At 36.5% G+C, this 22,377-nt stretch overlaps 1 protein-coding gene across 28 annotated transcripts in view; it reads left to right on the top strand.

The window, feature by feature from the left end:
- Positions 1 to 22,377, top strand: part of MLIP (muscular LMNA interacting protein) — a 212,256-nt gene that overhangs the window by 102,932 nt on the left and 86,947 nt on the right. For 21 of the 28 annotated variants that reach the window (XM_081139663.1, XM_081139665.1, XM_081139650.1 and 18 more), the window contains 2 exons: positions 1,617 to 2,009; positions 13,173 to 14,735. In XM_081139663.1, the coding sequence (XP_080995789.1) occupies positions 1,617 to 2,009; positions 13,173 to 14,735 (1,956 nt within the window). The remainder of the gene's footprint in view (positions 1 to 1,616; positions 2,010 to 13,172; positions 14,736 to 22,377) is intronic. The other 7 variants (XM_081139659.1, XM_081139655.1, XM_081139657.1 and 4 more) reach the window with 2 other exon arrangements.

Below are 22,377 nucleotides of genomic sequence, written 5' to 3' on the forward strand. Positions count from 1 at the left end.
ATGAACCAATTTTGGTTGCAAATCTCCAAAGCTTCCTAGGATGATGATATTCATCTGATGACTGCAATGATACACACACAACTACATCATTAAAAAAAGATTAAAGTTTTTTCTTTCTATTTTTTAAACAGTTCAGTATTATAATTGAACAGGGTAAATAATCTCTCATTCTTTCTATATTTCACAACTATTTACTGAATACATGTTGCATGCTGGGTGCTGTGGATTCTGAGTGAATAAAGTCAACTCATAACTTATTTGTTATTGGGAATGCAGACAATGAAAAAACTGAAAAGTATATAATAAAATCTCAGGTAGTCATAAATGCTGTGAAAATGCATCAGAGTAAAGGAGTAGAGAATGATAGACTATGGGGGAAGGGAGTTCTTTTAGATCATTAATAATGTTTCCAAAAACTAGTTCAATTTTTTGCTAGTTTGGTAGTTATTTCATTACTTTTCATAATAAGAAATTTGTCATTGAACACTCCTATTTTTAATTTAAACTTTCTTCCAATTTGGGGTTTTGTTACTGTATAATATTATAATTAATATGTGAAGTGACCATTATCAGAGAAATCCTAATTAGAGGCAATTTGTGTTGTATCTTGACTATATCATCATCAGCTGAAAAGTGTGGAGTGGGTGTGTCAAGTCAATTCCTTAGCTTAGTTACACCTAATCAATGGTTTGACTTCTGTCTTCACACACACAAAACACATACATGCATATTATCATACATTAAATTGATGACTATAGTTGAAATTATTTTAGTTTAATTAGCATCTTCTTTAATTTTCTATGTTGAAATAATTTTAAACTTAAAAAAAAGTTTCAAAGAAGAAGAGTAATCATAGTATGGTTATCAAAACCAAGAAAATTAACATTACGTCTTTTAAACACAATCTTGGCATATATAGCTACTACCATTTTAGAACAATGTGTTTTGGTAGCATGGTAAAGTTGTCTTACACCTGGTCTTAGAAACTTTCTATATATTCATAGAAAATTGGATGGGAAAATATATAGAATCAGAAATCCAAAATAAAATAACAGTAAAAAATACTTTTTGCTAATAATATCTTTCTTTGGTGTCCTTGTCACAAGTTCTTCCCAAATTGCTTAGATTGTTTTGTCTGAATATCTGTGCATTTTGTTCCAATTTTATTTTTCCTCTCAGAGATTTTAGAGAGATTTATATTACTTTAAAACCTTTCAGTTGGATTTCTTTTCTCCCCTGGCTTATGGAGAATATACAGGTTTTGCACGACCAATTAACTAAACCATTGACCAGTCTCCCTTTGTTTCACGAATGTCTTCATGGAAAGCATTGCTCTCTTTCTTTTTAAAAAGTCATTTCATGATTTATTTGAAAGCAATTTTGTTTGTTGCTGTTGATTCTGAGCCCTACATCATTTGAGTTTGGACCAGGACAAACAGGGGTGTTAGTAAAAGTTAACTGTTAATTTCAACCTAGTCTCTCTTCAGCCAACCTGATTTTTAATTATCTTTTCAGAAATTCTTGCCCTTAAGCAGGTTAAGCTTTTAGTGTACATGGAAAAATGAAGCATGAATCAAGCCAATGCCAATGCTTTTATGTCTCTACATTTATTGCAGTCTAATTTCAATGAGTACTTGACCTCGAAAGCTGGGAGCCAACGGCAGGGAGACCAAGGGACATTGACTTATCCTTCAGAGGTCAGCGGAAAAATTTCACAAGTAAGAAAATTTAAAGTAAACGAACCTCAAGGAATGCAGCAAAGTGGCCTCTTCAAAGCTGAATATGTCTTTATTGTGGACTCTGAAGGGGAAGATGAAGCTACAAGCATAAAAAGTGAACAAAGCCCCCCAGGGGAGATGGGTACCTCAGCTACTCGGCCCACATCTCTAGCAATCTCCTCCAACCTGGTCTCTGATGTGGTGCGCCCCAAAATACGAGGAACAAACCTCCAGGCCCCATCACAACCTGAAATGCCTCATGGAATGGCTTCTCAGCAAAAGCATGGGCAGGTAGGTTTTTCTTCTTATAAGAAAAAAAATACTGTTTACATACCCTTTGTTCTAGGCTGTCTGCAAAGGCCTTCCTGGTCAAGGCATAAAAAACTCTTAAAGAAAAAGATACTGAAAAACCAAAATCTTAGGATCATAAATTAGCACAGTATAAATATAGGTAATTCATTTATAAGACAAAAAGAATTATACAATTATACTGTGAATTGACTGAAGAAAAAATGTAAAACATTTAGCTGGAGTGGATTTCTGGAAATATTGCTTCTTCCTTTTGAACAATTCTGGGAAGGCTGATAATGGGAGTTTCTTAGGAGAGAGTGTTTGGTGAGCTGGGTGCCTCAAGAGGCACATTGCAAATATGAGAAATACCCAGTGAGAAGACATCAACTGGATTTGAGATATAGACAAGTTGCTTTTTACTAGGAAAAGAGTAGTAAATGGGTATACTAGGAAATAAGAGTGTGTAAGGAAAATAATTCTCAGCTGTGTGTCTTAAGGGAAGTATCTACTGTGGTCCTGGAAACCTCCAGGGTGGGGCTGGCCTCAGTGAAATGGGGAGAAGATCCCATCCCAAAACTTAGCAGCCAGAACGAAAGGTTTCTTTAAGGTGGGAGAGCCTTTGGTACAGTAGGAGAAGACCCATGCCTGTGATGGCAAGGAAGAAATGTCAAGGAAAGAAAGTTAGGGAGGGATTTTGAAGGAAAAAATAGGAAGATTTTGCCATTGACTGTCTATTTGTTGTAATGAAATTATAAGATGACTTTAACAAGGTGTAGGCAGAATGTTAGGAATGCAGAGACTGGCTTTGGAGTAAATAGTGGATGGGGAGTTGCCCTTGACAACATGAGTCTGTACTAAGATGTTCTATTTAGGGTCTACCACACCAGGCATTTGTAAGCATCCCAAAGTAGTTGGGAGAATACTTTTATTGGTGAGTTGGCCTTTTGGTGCTACTAGGATCTATGCAAAACTGTGGAGTAGGCATCTTATTTTTGGTGCCACCCCATCTTTATGTCTTCAGCCTTCACTGGCTTCCTGATGCTGTATTCATATCTCCTTCAAGCATCTAGGATGTGGCCTTTTGGTGATAGAAGACTCTCACTGGGCTATCCATACTCAGGTCTACTGGACTAAAACATATATTTCTTCTTGAAGTTTATTCTCAGGTAGTTATTGGAAATATTCTAATCACATAATCAAACATGTTCTCAGTAAGTGGTGATAGGCTTATACATTTTTTGTTGCCCCAGGAAAGGTGATGGAATACCAAGTAGGAGATGTGGGGGTTTCCATTGTCAATGGCGGTAGTTTGATGGGGCCGCTTTGAAGAAGAATATGTCGATGTAATGATATCAGATATAAATAAAGAAAACTATTCTTAATGAAGATATTTTGTGGGGTTTTTTTTTTTTTTAATGCACTCTTTTCCTCAATTGATATATTTCTTCCCAAGTTGGTTGTTTATTTTGTTTTCATGTGACTAAATATATAGAGGTCAAACTGGAGTCTAAACATACACTTTGGAATCTTTTTGCCAACAAAGCTTAGTTAGGAGATTATAGTTTATGTTATTAGAGCTCCAAATGAAAAGGCAAAACTCAACCTAATTCCCTAGTAGTGGCTGAATATGATGATTATCATTAATGGAGGACTACTGGATCCTGAAATGTTTGGGAATAGCCATTATTCCTGTTTCCATTTTCCTTAATAATTCATTTCAGTGATGAATAGTATGCCATCATGAAATAAAAATGAGATGAATTCAAAATAAGATGACTATTACCCACAAATTTAAACTAAAGAGAAATAACCAGAGCACGAAAGAAGCCACTCTCAGAAGTTTAATACAGTCAGTAGTAGAAGTTTAATGTAAAAAGTCTAAAGACTTTCCCATGACTGGATTACTTGGTGCCAGCAACATCAATTTTTCAATCAGAAATGCAGTTAAGTGATTTTCTGACCAACCTGGTAAAAGTGAATCTACTTTAACCTTTTCATAACCTAAGCTAAATGTTATTTTCTATCCATATCTTGTATCTCTTTTCTTTAGCTCCCCTAAATTATCACCAATGTTCATACCTTTCCATACCTGAGCCCTTGACTCCTCTGTGTATAATGCTTCTTTATTCCCCAGGCCCAAGGCTGTTTTGGCCTGGGCTACTTGATACTCTAAGCTCAGCTCAAGTAGCACCTTTTCCTAGAGACATTCCCTTTGGAGATGGGTTAAGTTTTCTCCTTGATCTTTGTCATTTTTCTTATAGTTTTGTAACATTTTTAGAAAACCTTCAATATAATCCTTTTGTTATAATAACTGATTTTATATTTTTTCCTCACTAGACTGAGAACAACTTGAAGTCAAAGTCTGTCTCTTGTTTATTCCTGTATCCATAGCACTCAGTGCAGTGTCTTGAACATAGGTGAAGTTCAATAAGGTGTATGAACAGAGAAATATTTAGAAGTTTACGTCCTTGAAGTTCTTTCTCAGATATTGACTTCTTCGTGAAGTCTACTTTAGTTCTTTCAGTGAAAGCAAACTCTCCCTCAATTTAATTCTGATAGCTTTTTTTCCTGAACATTTTTTATTATAATTATCCTATTACAGCATGTATTATAACTATTAAGATTCGTGCCTTATCTTCCCTAACAGACAGTAAAGTCTTTATAGGTAAAGACCCTGTTAAATCCATTTCTATTGAACATTTTGTTCTCTATAGTAGTTACTGTATTATCTTGAATAATAGTATAAATATTGGGTTGAGTGTATTTTTGTTCCAAATGTTTTTATTGTAGTGGCATGTAGAATTTAAATTTTAAAGTGTAAGTCAAGAGTAAAAATGCTATGTAAACAGTTGAATTAAAATCCTCATAAATAAAATTCAGAAAAAAAGTAATGTTTTTGAATATTGGTGTAAAGGTGTCAGAATTGTCTTACCCAGGGACAGTATTAGAGTTCCAAGAGAGGTGAATATACACATACGGACACAGAGTGATTTGTCTGAAAGACCTATAATAAAATCTGGAGTTAAGACAATGATAATGGGAATAAAAAGAGAAACTTATGGGGTAGAGTTAACTGAATTGTTTTATTGACACTATATGAGGAAAATCAATAATGCATGAAATTTATAACCAAGAAACTGGATGAATGTTGGATTAATTGGGGAATGAATAACATGTCTTGGGAAGGGATAGGAAGAGGTAAGGCATCCAAGGGTAGTTTGAGAGGAGATGTCTTGCTAGCATAGCATGATGATATCTAAAAGGAAGGTGGGAGTGTGAATCTGGAACATAGAAGAGATCTGGGAGACCAGAGGTATTTGCTGCATAAATTAAAGTAATGAGAATGGAGATATTTACTTATGGAAACAATATAGAACAAGAAGGCATAAGATACAAGTCAGGAAACAGGAAAACATAAAGGGCCTATGAGAGAAGGGAAGCCACTGAAAGAGACTGAGAAGGGACCGAAGAAGCTAGAGAGAGGGCTTCATGCGATGGAAACTAAAGGGACTTTCACCAAAAGAGTAGTCTATGAACCAGCTCAAATACCTAAATACATAATATTTAATTAAATTAATTGGTTTTTTAAAGGTTGCTCAGTAATTTTTTTTGTAGAACTCAGATGAATCTAGTATCAATCATATCAACCTGGGAATACAGAAAAATAACTGATGACTTTTATAATAATAATATAGTAATAAATAGTAACTTTCTGGCAGTGTGAAGTACTTTGAGTACTGAACTAAGGTTATCAAATATGAAGCACAATTGTTCTCTTTTATGCTGAGAGACCTCGTGGAGAGGGATGCTTTTCTTTACAACATTGTACTTTCATAGTTTCTTGCTGCCTTGCCAGGTTGTCTTACTGTACGCTAGCAAGTAATTCTGCCAAGTGGACAGCCAGGTTAATATGTGCTGATGTTTGGTTAGGGACGACGTGTGAGTCGGGAGATTTAAGAGACCCAGGTTAAATCTGAGGAAAGGATCAGAGGCCTTTTGCTGACATAGCTGGATATGAAACACTAGGAGACTCTAAGGGAAATGTGTCCCCTGTAAGGTAGGAAGGGTAACCTCTCTCCTTAGTGAGGATTATCAGGATCAGAAGATGTGGAGGGATGAGGCCAGGGGTATGGGGTCTGACCTGGCCACAGTCTCAATTCAGAATATGGGAGCCCTTTCACTCTTCCAGGTCAGCCCCTAGAGCCTTGCCCCCCATCTCCTACTTGGAGCCACACCTCCTCTGTGCTCTCTCCTACTCTAGGAGAGGCAAATGAGGTTCCCTAACATCTGACCAGTTCAGCTACAGGAGAGGTACCTGGCACCTTTTATTAAAATATCATATAATATTATTTATTAAAATAAAATTTAATATAATATAAAATATTATAAATGTAATACAAGGAAAAATAAAACATAAAACAAAGTTCAATAAAACATGGCCCTCAAAGTTTTCTAAATCTGAAAATTAGGAGGTTATTTGGTGACTTTAATGAGAACAGTATGAGTGGAGTGGCAGGGGCACAAATTAAGTTGAGGAATGGATAGATGATGAGGAAAGGGAGGTCGTGCATTGAAGGGATTATATGGAAAAATAAAAATGAGGCAGGCAACTGACTGGCCATGCTCTTCTGGGTAATTACTTGTAATCATAAACCTTAGTTTTCTCATTTGCAAAATGGGGTGATTATATCAACCTCTTTTATGAAGATCAAATGAAATTATATATTATAAATATAATGAGATTTCATGTATTTATTTATATTTATACATAAACTGTTCATAACAGTTCCTGGCCCATGATAAGTTCTTGACAAGTAATTTACTATATTTAAGAAGTCTAAGAAGGCAGCATACTTTGGGGTACAGAGTGAGGAGCATGTGAGGAGGGAGAGGTGTTAATTTTTGGTTCAAATGTAGCTTGGATGTAAGAACTGAGGAGAGACATGGAGAATAAGAACAGAAGAACTAGCTGAGGTCAAATGAAGGAGGTTCTTACATAAAATTCTGGGAGATTTGGTCATTAGCTCACATATTTATTAAGTACCTAGATTTCATGGATCCATGAAAAAGGGATAACAATTAAGTATTTGGATAGGGCATCAGACATAGAAATCTTCATTATACCCCTGGGGCCTCAATGTTATAATGAAATACTCTATTCATTCCAACACATTGTATGATAATAGCCTTTATATGTCTCTATTGTTCCAGTATATTTGTGAGCCTCATCATGACAAAAAAAAACCACCTTCCTGCCTTCTGGTCCCCATCACCTAACACAATGTCTGGGACACTTGTAGGTGCTTTGAAAGTGCCTGATGAGTGGATAAATGAATGAATGATCCTCTGTTTCACATTACCCCTATGATATAAATAGGGAATAGAGGTCATTATATGAACTGTCTTAACCCATAGCTGAGAGAAAAGTGTCACAGAGGATGAAAGAGAGCCGAGGACTCCTGCCTCATAGTTTAGCTCTTGCTCCATATTTTACTTATTAAAACAAATCATCCATACCTAGCTTTCAACTTTAGAGAGTTAAAGATTGAAGACTTTGAAAAAAGCTGGTAGGTTAAACGTCTATGTTGGATTCTGCTAACTGCTGGGAGGACTAGCTTAGAATGACAGAAGTAGTTCCTGAAAAATGGCATTTATATTAAGATGCCAGGAAGTAATGTGCACCTCACCATCATCTGGACAATGCTCTAGCTGCATGCTGAGCAGAGCTACATGGGGCTAGACAGTGAAGAAAACAAAAAGAGAGTCTGGCTTGCTCAAGTAGGTGAGAAGTGATCCATGTGGTGACTCAGATTCTAGGAGGGCCCTCTCGATCTTATAATTGCCTTGAGGCAGTTGTAATGATTAAAAATGTAAAGGCCCTCATTCTTTTGTTAGACACGTTCCTGACCAAATGATTTTTAAAAATATATTTATTTGTTTTTGAATTTAAAAGTATAGTTGGCATACAATATTACATTAGTTTCAGGTGTGTAATATAGAGATTAAACCTTACAGTGTGATTACCACACCAAAGTCTAGTAACCATCTGTCACCATGCAAATTTTTCACCACAATATTGAATATATTCCCTTTGACCTTTGAGTAAAATCACCAGGTGCTGATTTCATTTTTTTAACCACCTTTCTCTAGTGATCTTCCCACTGACACCTCCCCATTTCCCTTCTGGTTTAGGGTGAGGATATGATTCTGTCCTCTTAACGTTTTTGTCACCATCTATGGTGAGGGAGACTGGACACACTTAGAATTTTTCTGACTCAGTGGGAGGCCCCAGGCTCTCACCTTCCTGGTGGCCTGTTGCTTCCTCTGGCTGGAACATCATTTGTACCATCAGCTCAAGGGACAGAGGAAGTACATTTGTGGGAAATCAAGTTGCTTTGACAATTCCGGCAGAAAGATGATGGGGCCTTTAAAAAGGAGGGTCTCCTGACTTGATGTCAGAACTTAAATTTTCTTCCTCTCTGGTGAGGTAAGACTGAATTGGCCATCAGAGTCACTGTTCTCTCCACCTCCTACCCACTCTCACTGCCTGGAGTCTATAGCAGAGTTAGAGGGAGGTGATGAGGCCTTCTTTAAGGAGACATTATGTCCCTGTTCTGTGTACTTTTGTTCCTACATCTACAGGACACTTTACTTCTTCATTCCTGCAAGAAGGCAATATGCCATGCACTAGACACTAGGGGAATAAACTTAAAAGTCACAGTGCCTACCTTCAAGGAACTTGAAAAACAAATGCACCTGAAAACAATGACAATGAAAGGTAACACATTCAAGGAGCAAAGGGAAATGTAGGGGGAGGACACCTAAATCAGCCTTGAACCTCAGGAAAGGTTCACATTGTGTGAGCTGAAGTGTAAAAGATTAAGTGCAAGTTTTCTGGGCCCACAAGCAGTGCCTAGGCATTTCTGGGAATGGGCCGAGAAGTACCAACATATAAGAAACAGATGGGGACAGAGGAGAAGTACCTAGTGATGAAATAGAGGCCAGAGATAAAGCAGTTTTAAAAAGGAGGGAGAGATTGGAAGTGTCAGATTCCAGGGAGAAATCAGAAAAGATAAAGGATTTAAGTGCCTGTTGGGTTTAGGAAATGATAAATCATTGCAGACATGGATAACAGTGTCTGTAGAAGAGTGGGGGTGGGGAACTGTTCAGAAGCCAGTGGGAAGTGTATTAGTTTTCCATTGCTGAATAACAGATCTCCATAAATTTAGTGGTTTAAAAAAAAACATGTTTATTCTATTTATTTTCTCTGTTACTTTGATCTCTAACCTTTTGATTCACTTTTAAAGAACTCACTTGATTAGGTAATACCCACACAGGATATAATCTCCTGTTTGATTAACTTCAAGTCACCTGATGAGGGACTTTAATTACATCTGAAAAATTTCTTCATCTCTGCCAGGTTCTATTAGTTAGAAGCAAGTCACAGCTTCCGTTTATACTCAAGAGGAGGAGATTATATAAGAACGGGATTCTGGGAAGTCACTTTTGGGTGTGTTGGCCACAAAAAGGAAATCAATACAGTGATTGTATGGTACAGATAAAACTGCCAAGAAAACAGCATGGGCCTGTAACTATGGGAAAGACAGGATCCACAAAGATCTTTGTGTACGTGTGTACACACATTTCTGATTAGCTTTTGCTACTTAACAAACCATGCCAAAATTTAGCATTTATAAACAGCACCCTTCTATTTAGCTCAGAAATCTGCCAGTCAGCAGTTTGGCCAGGTTCAGCCAGGCGGTTCTGCAGGTCTGGGTCAGGCTCAGCTGATCTTTGCTGTTGTTCACTTATGTGTCTGCGATTGGCTGCTGGGTTGGTTGGTATGTGGTTAGCTGCCTGGTGGCTCTTTAGCTGAGATGTAGTCTTGCATTTCCCAGCAGGCTAGCTGGGCTCATTCCCACTATGGCCATGTTCTGCACTCAGCAAGCCTTAGTAAGCTCACTGCTTTTCTAGACCCTGCTTCTGTTATCACATTTGCTAATGTTCCACTGACCAAAACAAATTATATGGCCAGTTGAGACAAAGGGGTGAAGAAAAGGACTTTGCCTTTTCAATGAAAAGACTAGAGAATGGTGGAAATTCTTACAATTCCTTAAATGATATTATTATGTTTTTAAAGATTGGAAGAATTCCGCTTTATATTTATGTTAGGTTAAGAAAGCTAGTAAAAAAAAGAAAAAAAAGAAAGAAAGGATGAATACATAGCATAAAAAGATAACTGATGAAATGTGATCCCTAAGAAGACAGGAGCTTCTGTGACTCTGAGTACACAGAGAAAATTTACCTTTTAAAAAGTGAAAAGTCATAATTTTTCTAGAATAAAGGAAAATGAGGGTAGATCCAAAAAATTGGATTTTCCTGGTAATCTCAGCTTTCCTTGGAGAAAAGGAATCTAGGTTGTCTGTTGAGTACAGTGAGGGGATGGTGGGAAAAGGGTTTGTAGTGAGTGTTAACTTTTTGGAAGATCTGTTGTTCAGAACAGGAGAGAAAGCTGATGACAGCAGAGCATTGCAAGCATCCTCTGTTACTGAGATTATTGTGAATGTATTCCAGAGTTCAGGATAGTCTTTCTAGGAAAAGAGAGTTTCGAGAATGACTTTGGAGGAGGTGTGTGGTAAGGGGCTCAAGGAATCAGAGGGGGGCTTCAGGCTGGAGTGCATAGTCGGGCAGCTCTGAGAAACAAAGGAATCAACAAAGATCAGGTTAGAAATTAACAGTGGAAAAGGAGAGCAGGTTTGAGGGAGAAGGAATTAGAGCATCAGTAACAAACAGCACGAGGAGTTATTAATGGGAGAGAATGAAGGGATGGAACTAATTTACAGACATCCATAGAGAAGCAAGGGATTTACAGGGAAGAGGTAACATCAAGTCTGGGCTGCTTGACTGAGCATTTTACAGGTTTTCATTCTTTCTTTCTGCGTAAAATCATTCATGACCTTAGCTCCTCATTTTAAAAACTTATTGATGAGAGGAACTCGGGGCAAAAAATATTTTTCATTAAGAAATGCATTCTTTAGAACTTTGGTGCCACATTTTTATATTGGTATAAACTAGAATAATATCCGGGTGTATTTGCAAATTAAACAAGTATATTACAAATGGCTATTAATATGGTGGATAGGAAATTATAAAATATGTAGATTAATTTAGACAATAAACATTCATAGATTTTCAGAGTTTTTCTCTTAGAAGTTCTTCAAAATCAACTATTAAAAAGTACAATAAAATTCTGAGTTACTTATATTAGATAAAATATGACTTAATGCAGTAGAAAATTTGGTAATTAGAATCTATACTCTTGAGGAAGTTTGAGGGAATAGCATTTTCTTCTGAACAAGACCCTCAAAATTATAGCCCTATGATTTTATCATGATACTTTGATGGATAATCAGGATAAATTAATGTTTGTCATATAAATTGAAGTTATTTGGAAACATGACTGAAAAGATAATGAGATTTTTGGGCTCTATTATTAATTTATAAAATTCTTTACCAAAAGCTGTGGCATAATATGAAAAGCCACCTTACTGGGTCTTGAAATGTCTTCATTCCTTCTGTGAAGAGAGACCATCATTAGAAAGAATAAGAGGAGACTTTTCATTTATGGCTAACCACATGAAACAGTTGCATAACCACAGCTAAGCAGAATTGTTTCTAAGTAAAACTTACATGAGGGCATTTTTGAGTTTTCTTTCTCAATTTGATTGAATTCTGCTTCATTTTCTCAGTTATCCCTCATTTTCAGATATTCTGGGTTATGCCAGGATACTCAAATATTATTTATTGGGGCAAGAATTCTGTGTGGCAACTACACATGTGAATTTACATATAAAAAGAAATGAATATTTTGAGTATGTTTGCTCAGCAACTTGAAAGTTTGAGGTGAGTTGTTTGAATTTATTAGTTTTAAATATTTTTAGAACTCAAAACTCTATGATATGAAGGTCTTTACATTAGAGCTGATGGACACCTTAAGATGGACACCTTAAGCAAAACCACGAACTATCTTTTACTGAATTTATAAATCAACCTTTTATTATGTTTAAATATTATGGTTATACATTTTCCTGCTATGTAATGCAAAAAATATATACATATAATATCACTTAATAAATATTCATTAATTCCCTAAATTCTTTATCAGACACAAGTAGTTTCCTTTCTCTTATGAATTGATAGAATAAAATCAATCATTTTAAAAGAAAACCTGTGTTTAAATGATTTGACTTTAGAATCACTTATAATTTCAGTATTTGTTTTCAAGTACTGGTGATTTTTAAAGGAGCACAGGAATACATATACCCCATTATTTCACAGGCTATCCCTAACCTTTCTTGACAAGGACACATAATTTCTTTATTTTCTTTTTATTTTGTGTGTAATTGATGGGTTGCATTGTATCAGGCATATTACATTTGTAAAGTACTCTGAACTCCTTTATATGAAAGAATACGTATTCCTTTCAGTATAACCAAGTCCTTTGTTATGTGTTCATCCTGGCAAGAAATTAGGGGAAATATTGCTTGTGAGCTAAAATTCTCTCTCTGTTTTGGACTTTGCTTTCACTCTCTCACTGTTTATCATTGTATGCTGATGTTTGAATTCTGGGCATTTTTTTAGGTTCACAATATGTAGGAGTAGTCCAAATTTTTAGAATTTCAAACTTTGAATATGTTAAAAAATTTTAAGGATTGTAGTCATTATTATTATATTATGATTTATATTCTTACAATGGAAGGAAATCTATTTTTTCCCCCCAAGGTGAATTTTGAAATTTATATTGATGGTGATTTAAATCTTTTCAAATCTCACAGTTCCAGATTAAGATAACTCTTTTAGCTTTTGTCAATGAATCATTTTCTAAATGGAAATATGCAAATACAATTTAATATTGACGCTCATTCTGGGGACTACATATATAATCCTGGTATACAATACCTCACAGTTTATTTATATTTTATTTCAAATTCAAAACAATGCCTCATTAGCAAAACAGAATTTCTTCCATTTTTACCGAGGTGTAAGGTGCCTCTTTCATGTAAACTAATAGAACTGTTTGCATAAACACACAAGTGCCAAGAATATTTTGATAGTTTCACAAATAATGTCCTGTTACAATCTGTCTATTTCTCTTTCCTCCAGTTAACTTCTTCTTCCACTACCTCTGAGCAGCTTGCCTGTAAACCACCTGCTTTCTCCTTTGCTTCTCCAACTAATCAGCCACCGCCACCCGGGCCCGTTGGCCTCGAGGGAGCCTCTGTCCTGCAGGAGTCGCACACTAGGCGGCTGGATGGCAGTGGGGCCCTGGTGGAAGAAACAGCCACGTATTTTCAAACTGCCGCTCACTCTTCACCCTTTTTTGCACCGAAGGGCGCCTCCTCGACGTCACAGTTTCCCCATTCCACTCCGTTACCAGGTTCTAATTTATCCAGTCCCAGCGAAGCAGGTCGAGGACCTGGACTGGCCTTGGATGAGCTGAGGAAGACGACATCAGCCTCGCATGGCCTTAGCCCCGGGGAAAGCCTGAGAACATCTCCACGACCCTCCACTGCTCCTCTGAAGTCGAATTCAGCCTCCTACATACCCGTCCGCATAGTCATGCACTCCCTCTCTCCAAGTCCAAAACCATTTACCTCCTCTCTCCATGGCTCTTCTTCCACGATCTGTAGCCCAGTGTCATCTAGTGGAAATCTCTCAAAATCAGGGTTGAAATCCCCGGTGCCCTCCCGGCTTTCTCTTCTCACCGCCATCCTCAAGTCAAACCCTTCTCATCAGAGACCCTTGTCCCCCGCATCCTGTCCCACTTTCTCTCTCAACTCCCTGGCTTCATCCACACTCACACTTGATCAAAAAATAAAGCAAACCCCATCCACGCCTAAAAAATCTCTCTCAAGTTGCTCACTGAGAGCTGGGTCTCCCGAGCAAAGGGGACACCAGGGTCCTGAACTTAGCCAGCCATCCTTCCGCTTACCTTTTTTCACCCAGTCTGCTCCCCTTTCTCAGGCGCTCCCCCTTTCTCCCACAAAACATGAAAGCAGCAGCCTTGCTTCTTTGAAGGTAGAGAAAACACCATCATCCACTTCTTTGAAGAGCAATCCAGCCCCCTCCCTGCTACAAACAAATACGAGTCCTGTAGGTCTTCCTCCTGCTCCACGAAGCTTTTCTCCTTTTTCTTGGGAGAGCAAAAGGGGTTCTGACCTCAGGGATCCAGAAAAGCCCAGGGATATCTACACATATCCTTCTGCATCAGCCTCCTCTCCGTTACCTTCCGCATTTCCCACTAACCAAAGAGCCACACTCCCCTCTCCAGAGAAAAGTTTCCATCCTTCCCCAACCCTTTCCGACCTGATACACAGATCCCAGCGAGCAGCACCACAGCTCTCCGGCCAAGGGCAGAATCCTTCCGTGCCTCCTTCACGGCCTGTCCCCGGTGCTAGATCTGCCTCTCTTCCCAAGTTGGGGTCCTCCCCTCTCCCTCATGCTAATCTTCCCACCCAGGCGCTCCAGCCCAGTCTTTCAGCACTGCACCCAAATTGTGGCATTGGCACCTTGCCTTCAAGACTTGGGAAATCAGAAAGCTCAATATGTGACCATAGGGCACCTGCTTCAACCCCATCACCTCCCACCTCTCTAACAAGAAACAAGGAGCCGATTTCACCTTGTGCATTTTCCATGTCGACAGACCCTGAAAATAAGAAACCCAAGGTATTTTTTTGCATGTTGCATGGTGCATGCTTATTTTGAAATATGGAAGAAGTTTTTCTTTTTTTTTGTTTGCAGGGGGGAAAATCAGTAATTATGACATTTTGTTCCTACAGGGAAGTAGAGAAAGTGCAAGGGTGGGGGTGGGGCTCGCTAGGATTTGGTATATCTGAATGTGGAGATGAATCATAGTCTGTCTAAAATTGTGCATGTTTCTGTGAAACTCTTTGATTTTGCAAACCCTCCTATTATAACTTCTTATAGTTATAGCTTCAGGCATAATATGAGTTATATCATTGATTCCAAAGATAGAATTTAAAGCAGCTAGTTGAGATTTGGGAATATGATACATTTCTAATTATTTGATAATATGGATTCAATTATCCATCAAAATATCCTATACTGATAGAATAGCAGGCAGGGTTAGTGTAAAATGGAATATTATCTTAGATCTAGGCCCGTATTCTTGCCAAGCCAATTTTAAAACTTTCTGTTTCCTTTGCCATCATTCACTTATTATTTGTCATCATTCATTATTAATTTTTCCCCCTTCTACCAGACTGATTTCTTTATTGCTCTTCACACCTCAAGCTAAATCAATATGGATTTAGCTATATACATGTAGGGCAAAAGGGAATAGAAATTTCCTTTATATATGAAAGTGATTTGATTTATAATAAACACTAAAAATGAAGTAATTATATGAAACACAGAAAGAATAGATAGGCTGTGTATAAGAAAATAGAATTAAGAAAGGAGAAATATTGGCTTTTAAATGCTCTGAAGCACCCCACTGAGCAGAAACTGGTGTTTATTTTAGTATGAGAAGGGAAATATTTGAAGGGGTGACCCATAGAGTTCATTTCTTCTGGAGGAAGGCAACTCTGCTCTAGAGCATGCCTGCTTCCCAACTATTTTCAGATAATTTAAAATGTGGATATTATACACCCAGAATTTGGTCACTGTTATATAAATACAATAAAATTATGAAGGTGCTTGTATCAAGAGGGAATTGGGGTTTTCAATTTGGTGCATTGAAATAACACAGTTTTAGAGCTTCTAAGTTCCATAGAGATTGTGCTCAACTCTGTTTGAATGATAAACTTAAGATGGGAAAGGTAAATCAACCCACATGCTCTTGTTAATGATGTTCCAATATAATTCAACTTAAAATGCATGTATTTAACACCATGTGTATAAATGTGCTCCCGTGTGTGTGTGTGTATAAGGAACGTAAGAGAATTTTCTGTCTTAAAAATTTTTATTCATTAAAAAAAGACATATACATAATATGGAGAAGCTATATAGAAATATTAAATCTACAATAAAGCTAGAAAACAAGTATAAGGAAATATTAACATAGTATAATACAGATTACATATAATCATGTGCTGAATTTGATATAATAAAAATATTATTATAAGATATAGTTACTATAAATATCAGGCCTGTGGAAATATTTAGCATTTCGTTTAATGAAGAGAAAGGGAGTTGATACTTTAGAAATGTTAAGTAACTTGCCCACATACATAGAAGATGATTACAGGGGAATATAGGTGGAGACATAAGATTGGCCTACCATCGAATAGTGACGGTAATAGTAATCATGATTACAGTAACAGATAGCAAATGCTTTCTGTGCATCAAGAAATATCCTAGTAGTTATACAAAATTGTTAAAAATTAATTAAAAGGGACTATGTCAGTTAATTTTTATGACCATATGAGGTTGGTAATATTATTTTTTCCATTTTATACATCAGGAAACTGAAGCTCAGTGAATAGCTTGGCCAGGTCACATATCTTGTGGTGGTGGGCTGATGTAATTGATTTAAGTCTAGTGATTCTTGAAGCCATTTTCTTTATTACTATGCTTTATTGCTACAAAATGAAAACTTGTATTAATTATTATTTTAGCCTTATTTAACAATTATCATGAAGGAAATCATTATTATTATGGAATAATGATAAGAATGATCAATTTATATAATATTTGGGTCATTTAAAAATGTATATTTAGAGATTATTAAATTCTTGTATTTTAAACTTTCAAAGAAAATGGGATAGAGAATATCTAACTGTTTTTACAATTCTAAATTTGAAAATCATATTTATTTGAGGTGAAGTGACCTAGTGATTATCATTTTAACATATGTGTGATTATGGGATTCATTTGTGGTGCATTAAAAAAACCTGGTGATCTGAACATTACCATTCCCTGAATTTATTAACAATTGTTTCTTAAACCACATTACCATTTACTTAAATCATTCATTACCTTTATGAAAAGTGATTGTACTCTAGAGGCTTCTTCTAAGTGTTTCTGTGTGTGGTTCACTTTGCTTTGTTCATGTTCTGTCCTGATTTTGGAGAGAGTTGGAGGAGGATCAGCCCAGAGGGACTTTTGATGAAGTCAAGGCCTTTTTTGTCCTAAAATCAAGTTTGTTAAAGACTTGTTCTTCCACAGCTCACTTACTGCTCCCAGTATTAAAGCATTTGCCCTATATTTTGTTTTACTTTTTTTATTTCCAAGTTAAAAATTAAGCTTATAGAAATGCATGATAAATTTGATGTAAATTAAAATATGAAAATATGAAGAAATAATAATTTATCTATTTTTACTTGTTGCTTTAAACAGGAAAATGTTTCTTGTAATAGATAAAACTTATGATAACTTCTGCAAAATTAGTCACCCTCTGAGACATGCTATTGTTCATTTATTTCTTCCTTGCTTCTTGCTATTATCTCCCCAGGTAAAAATCAGTCTGCACATTTTTTTATTGCAAACTATTATTTGCAGAAATTGTAACTTGAGTACAAAAGTTCATTAAAGTAGATTATGGAATAGATAAATTTTATTCCAGTTTCTTTTGATGTTTGACTAGTTTTTATTAAATTGTTAAGATTATTTTATAGATTGATAGGAGAAAACAGACAAAAGCTTTGGGATATCAAAGAACTTATATGCCTTTACAGACTTTACAGATTGTTTCTTGTCTTGTTCCTTCCACTGTGGTGCTAATATGAACATAGGGCTATCTTTGAAATCAAAGAGCTTCAGATATAGATCAGCTTCCCTTAGTACCAGATCCTGAAAGGATAGAGGTCCTGGAATACAAATGGCCATCACATTAAAACATGAATATTTGAAGGACATTAGTTCAAAGTCTGGGCCCTGCTGGCCTTTGATATTAAAATAAAATGGAACAGTAGAGCACGCTGAGATAAATTCAGGTACAAATTATGTTTAATATTTCTTTTTCATAGATTGAACATTAAGGTTCTGAATCTATTTGCATTAGTTTGATATAGCTGATGTATTTTAATTTCAGATATAATTAAGAATATGATTTCACAATATGATCATTATGATCATGGCAGTAGACAGGATGGACATTTCCCTGGATGCTGCTTAGGCTACTCTTGGATCAACATCTAGGTTGGGAAAGCCTTAATATCACAAAATTAATCCATGGAGTTGTATTTGGGTTCCAATATATTTTGCCTTTATTTATGAAATAGTTTAGATTTTTTCCTAGTGAGTTATTATGATGTTCCATACATTTGTCCACTCACCCAAGACGGCGCGTGCCTGTGCTGGCCTTAAAGTTATTTGGAAACAGCATATTTAAGGAATTAGTTGGGAGCTTTTTGATATTTCATGAACTTCTAGCTGGTATTTTATTTATAAACTCTCGTTCCTTTAAGGCATCAAAACATTTCTAAATATATCACACTGGAAACTTGGTGGCAACAGTCTCTAAGTAACTTCTGCCATTTCTTCTAATGCATATGTAATCTGGGAAATGAGCAATATGAAACATACCTCCAGGAGCTAAAACAGTTAATGTGGGTTCCAACAAATCACTCATTCACTTAATAAATATGTACTGGGTGCTTATTATGTGCAAGGCACTTTTCAAAGTTGTAAGGATATATTGCAACAAATAAAACAGCCAAAACCCCTGCTCACAGAAAGTTTATATTCTGTGGTGGAACAGAAACAATCAACAATAACCTCCCTCCTCAAATAAGTAAATTTTCTTGTGTGTTAGAGGTCATATGTGGTGATGAAAAAGTATAGCAGGGTAAGGGATGGTGTCACAAATTAATATTGTACTGTCAAGATAAGTTTCTTTCAGAAGGCGACATCCAAGGAGGTGTTGTTCATAGAGAGTATAGTTAGGAAAAATCCCCGAGGCCAGAGTGTTTGGCAGGTACAAAGAACAGGGGAGCCTGCGTGGCCAGAGTCGAGTGAGTGAGGGGAAGCTGAGGGTGTCAGAGGGAGTTGTAAGTGCGAGCTATTGTAGGCTGTGAGGTCTTGCAGGCCACTTCTAAGTCTTTGATTTTTAATTTGAGTAAGACAGGAAGCAATTGGGGGGTTTTGAGTAGATAACTGACAGTCTTATCTATCTGGCTGCTGTGTTAAGAACAGACTCTGTGAGGTGAGAGGGGAAGTAAGGAGACCTTCAGAGGCTATTACAACAATCTAGGCAAGTGATGGTGGCTCTGGGAGGTGATAGCAGTGAAGGCAAAGGGAATATTTCTGTATATATTTTGTAGGTAGAGTAACAAGCATTCAGTAATCATAAAAGCCAGCCATAGGTGAAATGTTAAAACAGCTGAAACTACACAGATGTATCTTCTTGTTTCCTTTTTTCTGTTTGTCCCACTGTCTTTTACTGTTCCTCCTTCTCCACAAAGTTCTTGATGTCTTTCTGGGGATTCTAGATTTTCCATGGTTCTCCCATTCCTGCTGTCTGTCACTTCCATCATTTTGCTAACCTATGCTGTGTCCCATTCTCTTTGCTTTTCTCCAGCTCGGCTTTCTGGATTCATTTTAGCAATGATTTACACTCAAGTATCAGCGATTGACAAAAGCTTCTTTTTCACCCCTTGGGGGAATTTTGCATTTTAATTGAGGGGGTGGGGGCTTGCGCAGTTTAATTCATACTTTAAAAAAACAACAGTGGTTCAAGGTCGTGAGTTCAAATCTTGAAAGTTCAGTTCATTGAAGGAAGGTGACTTTAGGAACTTAACTCATTGGAAATGTCTTTAGGGCTGCTTGAAAAGGGAAAGAGAGTCTCTAACATCTAAGACATGGACAGTATATGAGGAACTAAAATTTTGGGTTTTCATGTCCCCTGAATCAGCATAATTTTCAGTTAAATACTTCAATGTAGGTCAAATATCTGCTGAATATCTGCTGAATATCTGTTCTTACCAGGGTGATATTAGGTGTTGAAAATAATATGAAATATCTCCCCTAAAACATGTATCAAGCTAATAGGGATGGCAAAAATACAAAAATATAATACAAGGAAATAAATGCTATACATTTATAGTGGTAGAAACACACAAGGATAAATTAGCCATGAAGAGGGGTCCTGGGAAAAAATCCAGGAAATTTTCTTCTTAGCTCCCACCATCATCTCTTCCTCTCCTACTCTTCCACTTCAGTTTTAAAAATCACTATAGAGATTGTGCTCTGCCAATGATTCAGATGGAAGGGAGGTGTCTGGGCAATCTTCTTCTGTGAAATGGAGCAGGCCCTCAGCTGAGCTTTCATCTTAGGGAAATTTTGACTCAGACAGTGCAGGCATGTCACTGAAGAGCAGGAAAGGTATGTTTAGAGCGATGCTTTCGTCTCTGCTCATCGATGCTTCTGGCAGGAGAAGTTGGCCATAGTGAAAGGGAGCCCCTTCACCAGAGTTCTCTTTTTGTTTTGTGTAATCTGAGAAACACCTTTACTTCAAGTGTAATCATGAGTTCAAATCCCTGATTCCCCAGGCAACTAATATAGTTCACTTTGAGGTCTCATTGGTCTTTATTACTAGAGCCTGTGGAAGAACTTTAGCCACCAGCAACAGGGGATAGGATAGGGGTGGGGAGCATTTTCTGAAGGAGAAGGGTATGTTCTTGCCATCCCCACTGTCACATCCAGGATGTATGTTGCAAAGTCTAGCATTGCCTAAACATAACCTTTGCTGTGCACTTGTCATGTAGTGGATATTTAAGACATATTTATTGAATGTTGACTGAGAGCATAGATTACAAATGGAGAGATACAATAAGTATCACTGGATTTTTTGCTAGATTCGGGATCAGGCTGGTCAGATCTGCCTTTTATGATTGATTAGCTGATGGTGATTCCAGCCTGTAATACTACAGTCTGTTATTCAAGTTATAATTACCTTGACTAGAGTGATTCATAATTTTAAACAAAGGAAGGGAAAGCAATGAATTTAGTTTAACACCTGGAAGCCTTGGAATGCTGCAGAAGAAATACGTTCCAAATTAGAATATTGTTAAAAGAACACAGAGGAAATATGGTGAACCTAAAATGTAGCTCTTATGGTAACAAGAATGATTTTCAGACTGAAAGGGAAAAGCTATATATGTCTTAGAGATGCATAAAGCCTAAGATAGATGAGGAACTGGAAAGACTGCCTAGTTCTAAGTAAGTTCATATTTTTCTGGTCTAGATAAATTGTGTCTGAAAACAGATGAAATTTCTACTTCTACTGCAAAACTATTATAAATGATGGGAAATACGAGATTTACCAGGAAAAAAGGCAAGCCATATGTTCCATTTTTCAAAAAAATGGAAGATAATTTCTGAAAATGATAGCCTATATTCTTAGTTTGTGAATGTTTACAAAAACAGTTATAACTGGAAGTCAGACATTTTCTGCAGGCAATAGACATTTATTTATTGAATGCCTTCCAAGTTCTAACTTTTGTGATATCTTTCACTATATCATGAACAAAAAGAGATATGCAAGTGTAATGATGTGTTTCTGTGAATTCACATTTGTTATAAGAGTTCAATCCAAAGCCTCCTCAAGGTCACTTTCTACTCTATCACCTTATTTCAAATTTCTGCACATTATTTGTCTCTCTCTGACTTTTCCTTTGGTTTCTTATTTGTTTATAGTTTGTCTCCATTCATTAGGATGTAAGCTCTAGAGAGTAAAGGCTTTTATGTTTTGTTCACTGTACTCATAGCAATGCATGTCACAAAGTACATACTCAAAAACATTTTGTTGAACGAATTCATGAATTAAACTGCTATATCTATATAGATTCATAGGATTGATCGGTGGCAGAATCCAGTAGACAAGAGCTTCCTATCCTTGATATATTACTTGAATGTAAATACAAATGGCATGCCTAACAAAGCGGTTCATGAAATAATATAAAAATTTTCTTCTTCATAGTTTACAATGACAGATCAAATCTAGTCAGATAAAATTGGATAGAGATAATGCTTAAAGCACTATTTTTGGATCTGGAGAAGAACATACCTACAGAATGGAATTTAATTTCAACAAATATTTAAAAAAATAAAAGGATGAGGGATTTTAGGTGATAGCATGCTCAGTATGATCCAACATGATAATATGAAATAACTCCAACTTCACTCTCCTGTATACTTTAAACTCACCACAAAAACAAGGAAACAATTCCAATGATTATAATCTTCCTTGTATTAGTTGACTTTAATGTCAAATCCTGGAGGTGGTGATTATATTCTGCTTTATGTTAAAAATACATCTAGTTAAACATATTCTTTTTAAAAATTTAAAGAAATATCCGCAGAGCGAAATGATGAGAATAGTGACATTCCTCAGTTAAGGGCTGGT

The sequence above is a fragment of the Miniopterus schreibersii genome, assembly GCF_964146895.1.
Source record: "Miniopterus schreibersii genome assembly, chromosome: 6".
In the NCBI taxonomy this organism is placed as follows: domain Eukaryota; kingdom Metazoa; phylum Chordata; class Mammalia; order Chiroptera; family Miniopteridae; genus Miniopterus; species Miniopterus schreibersii.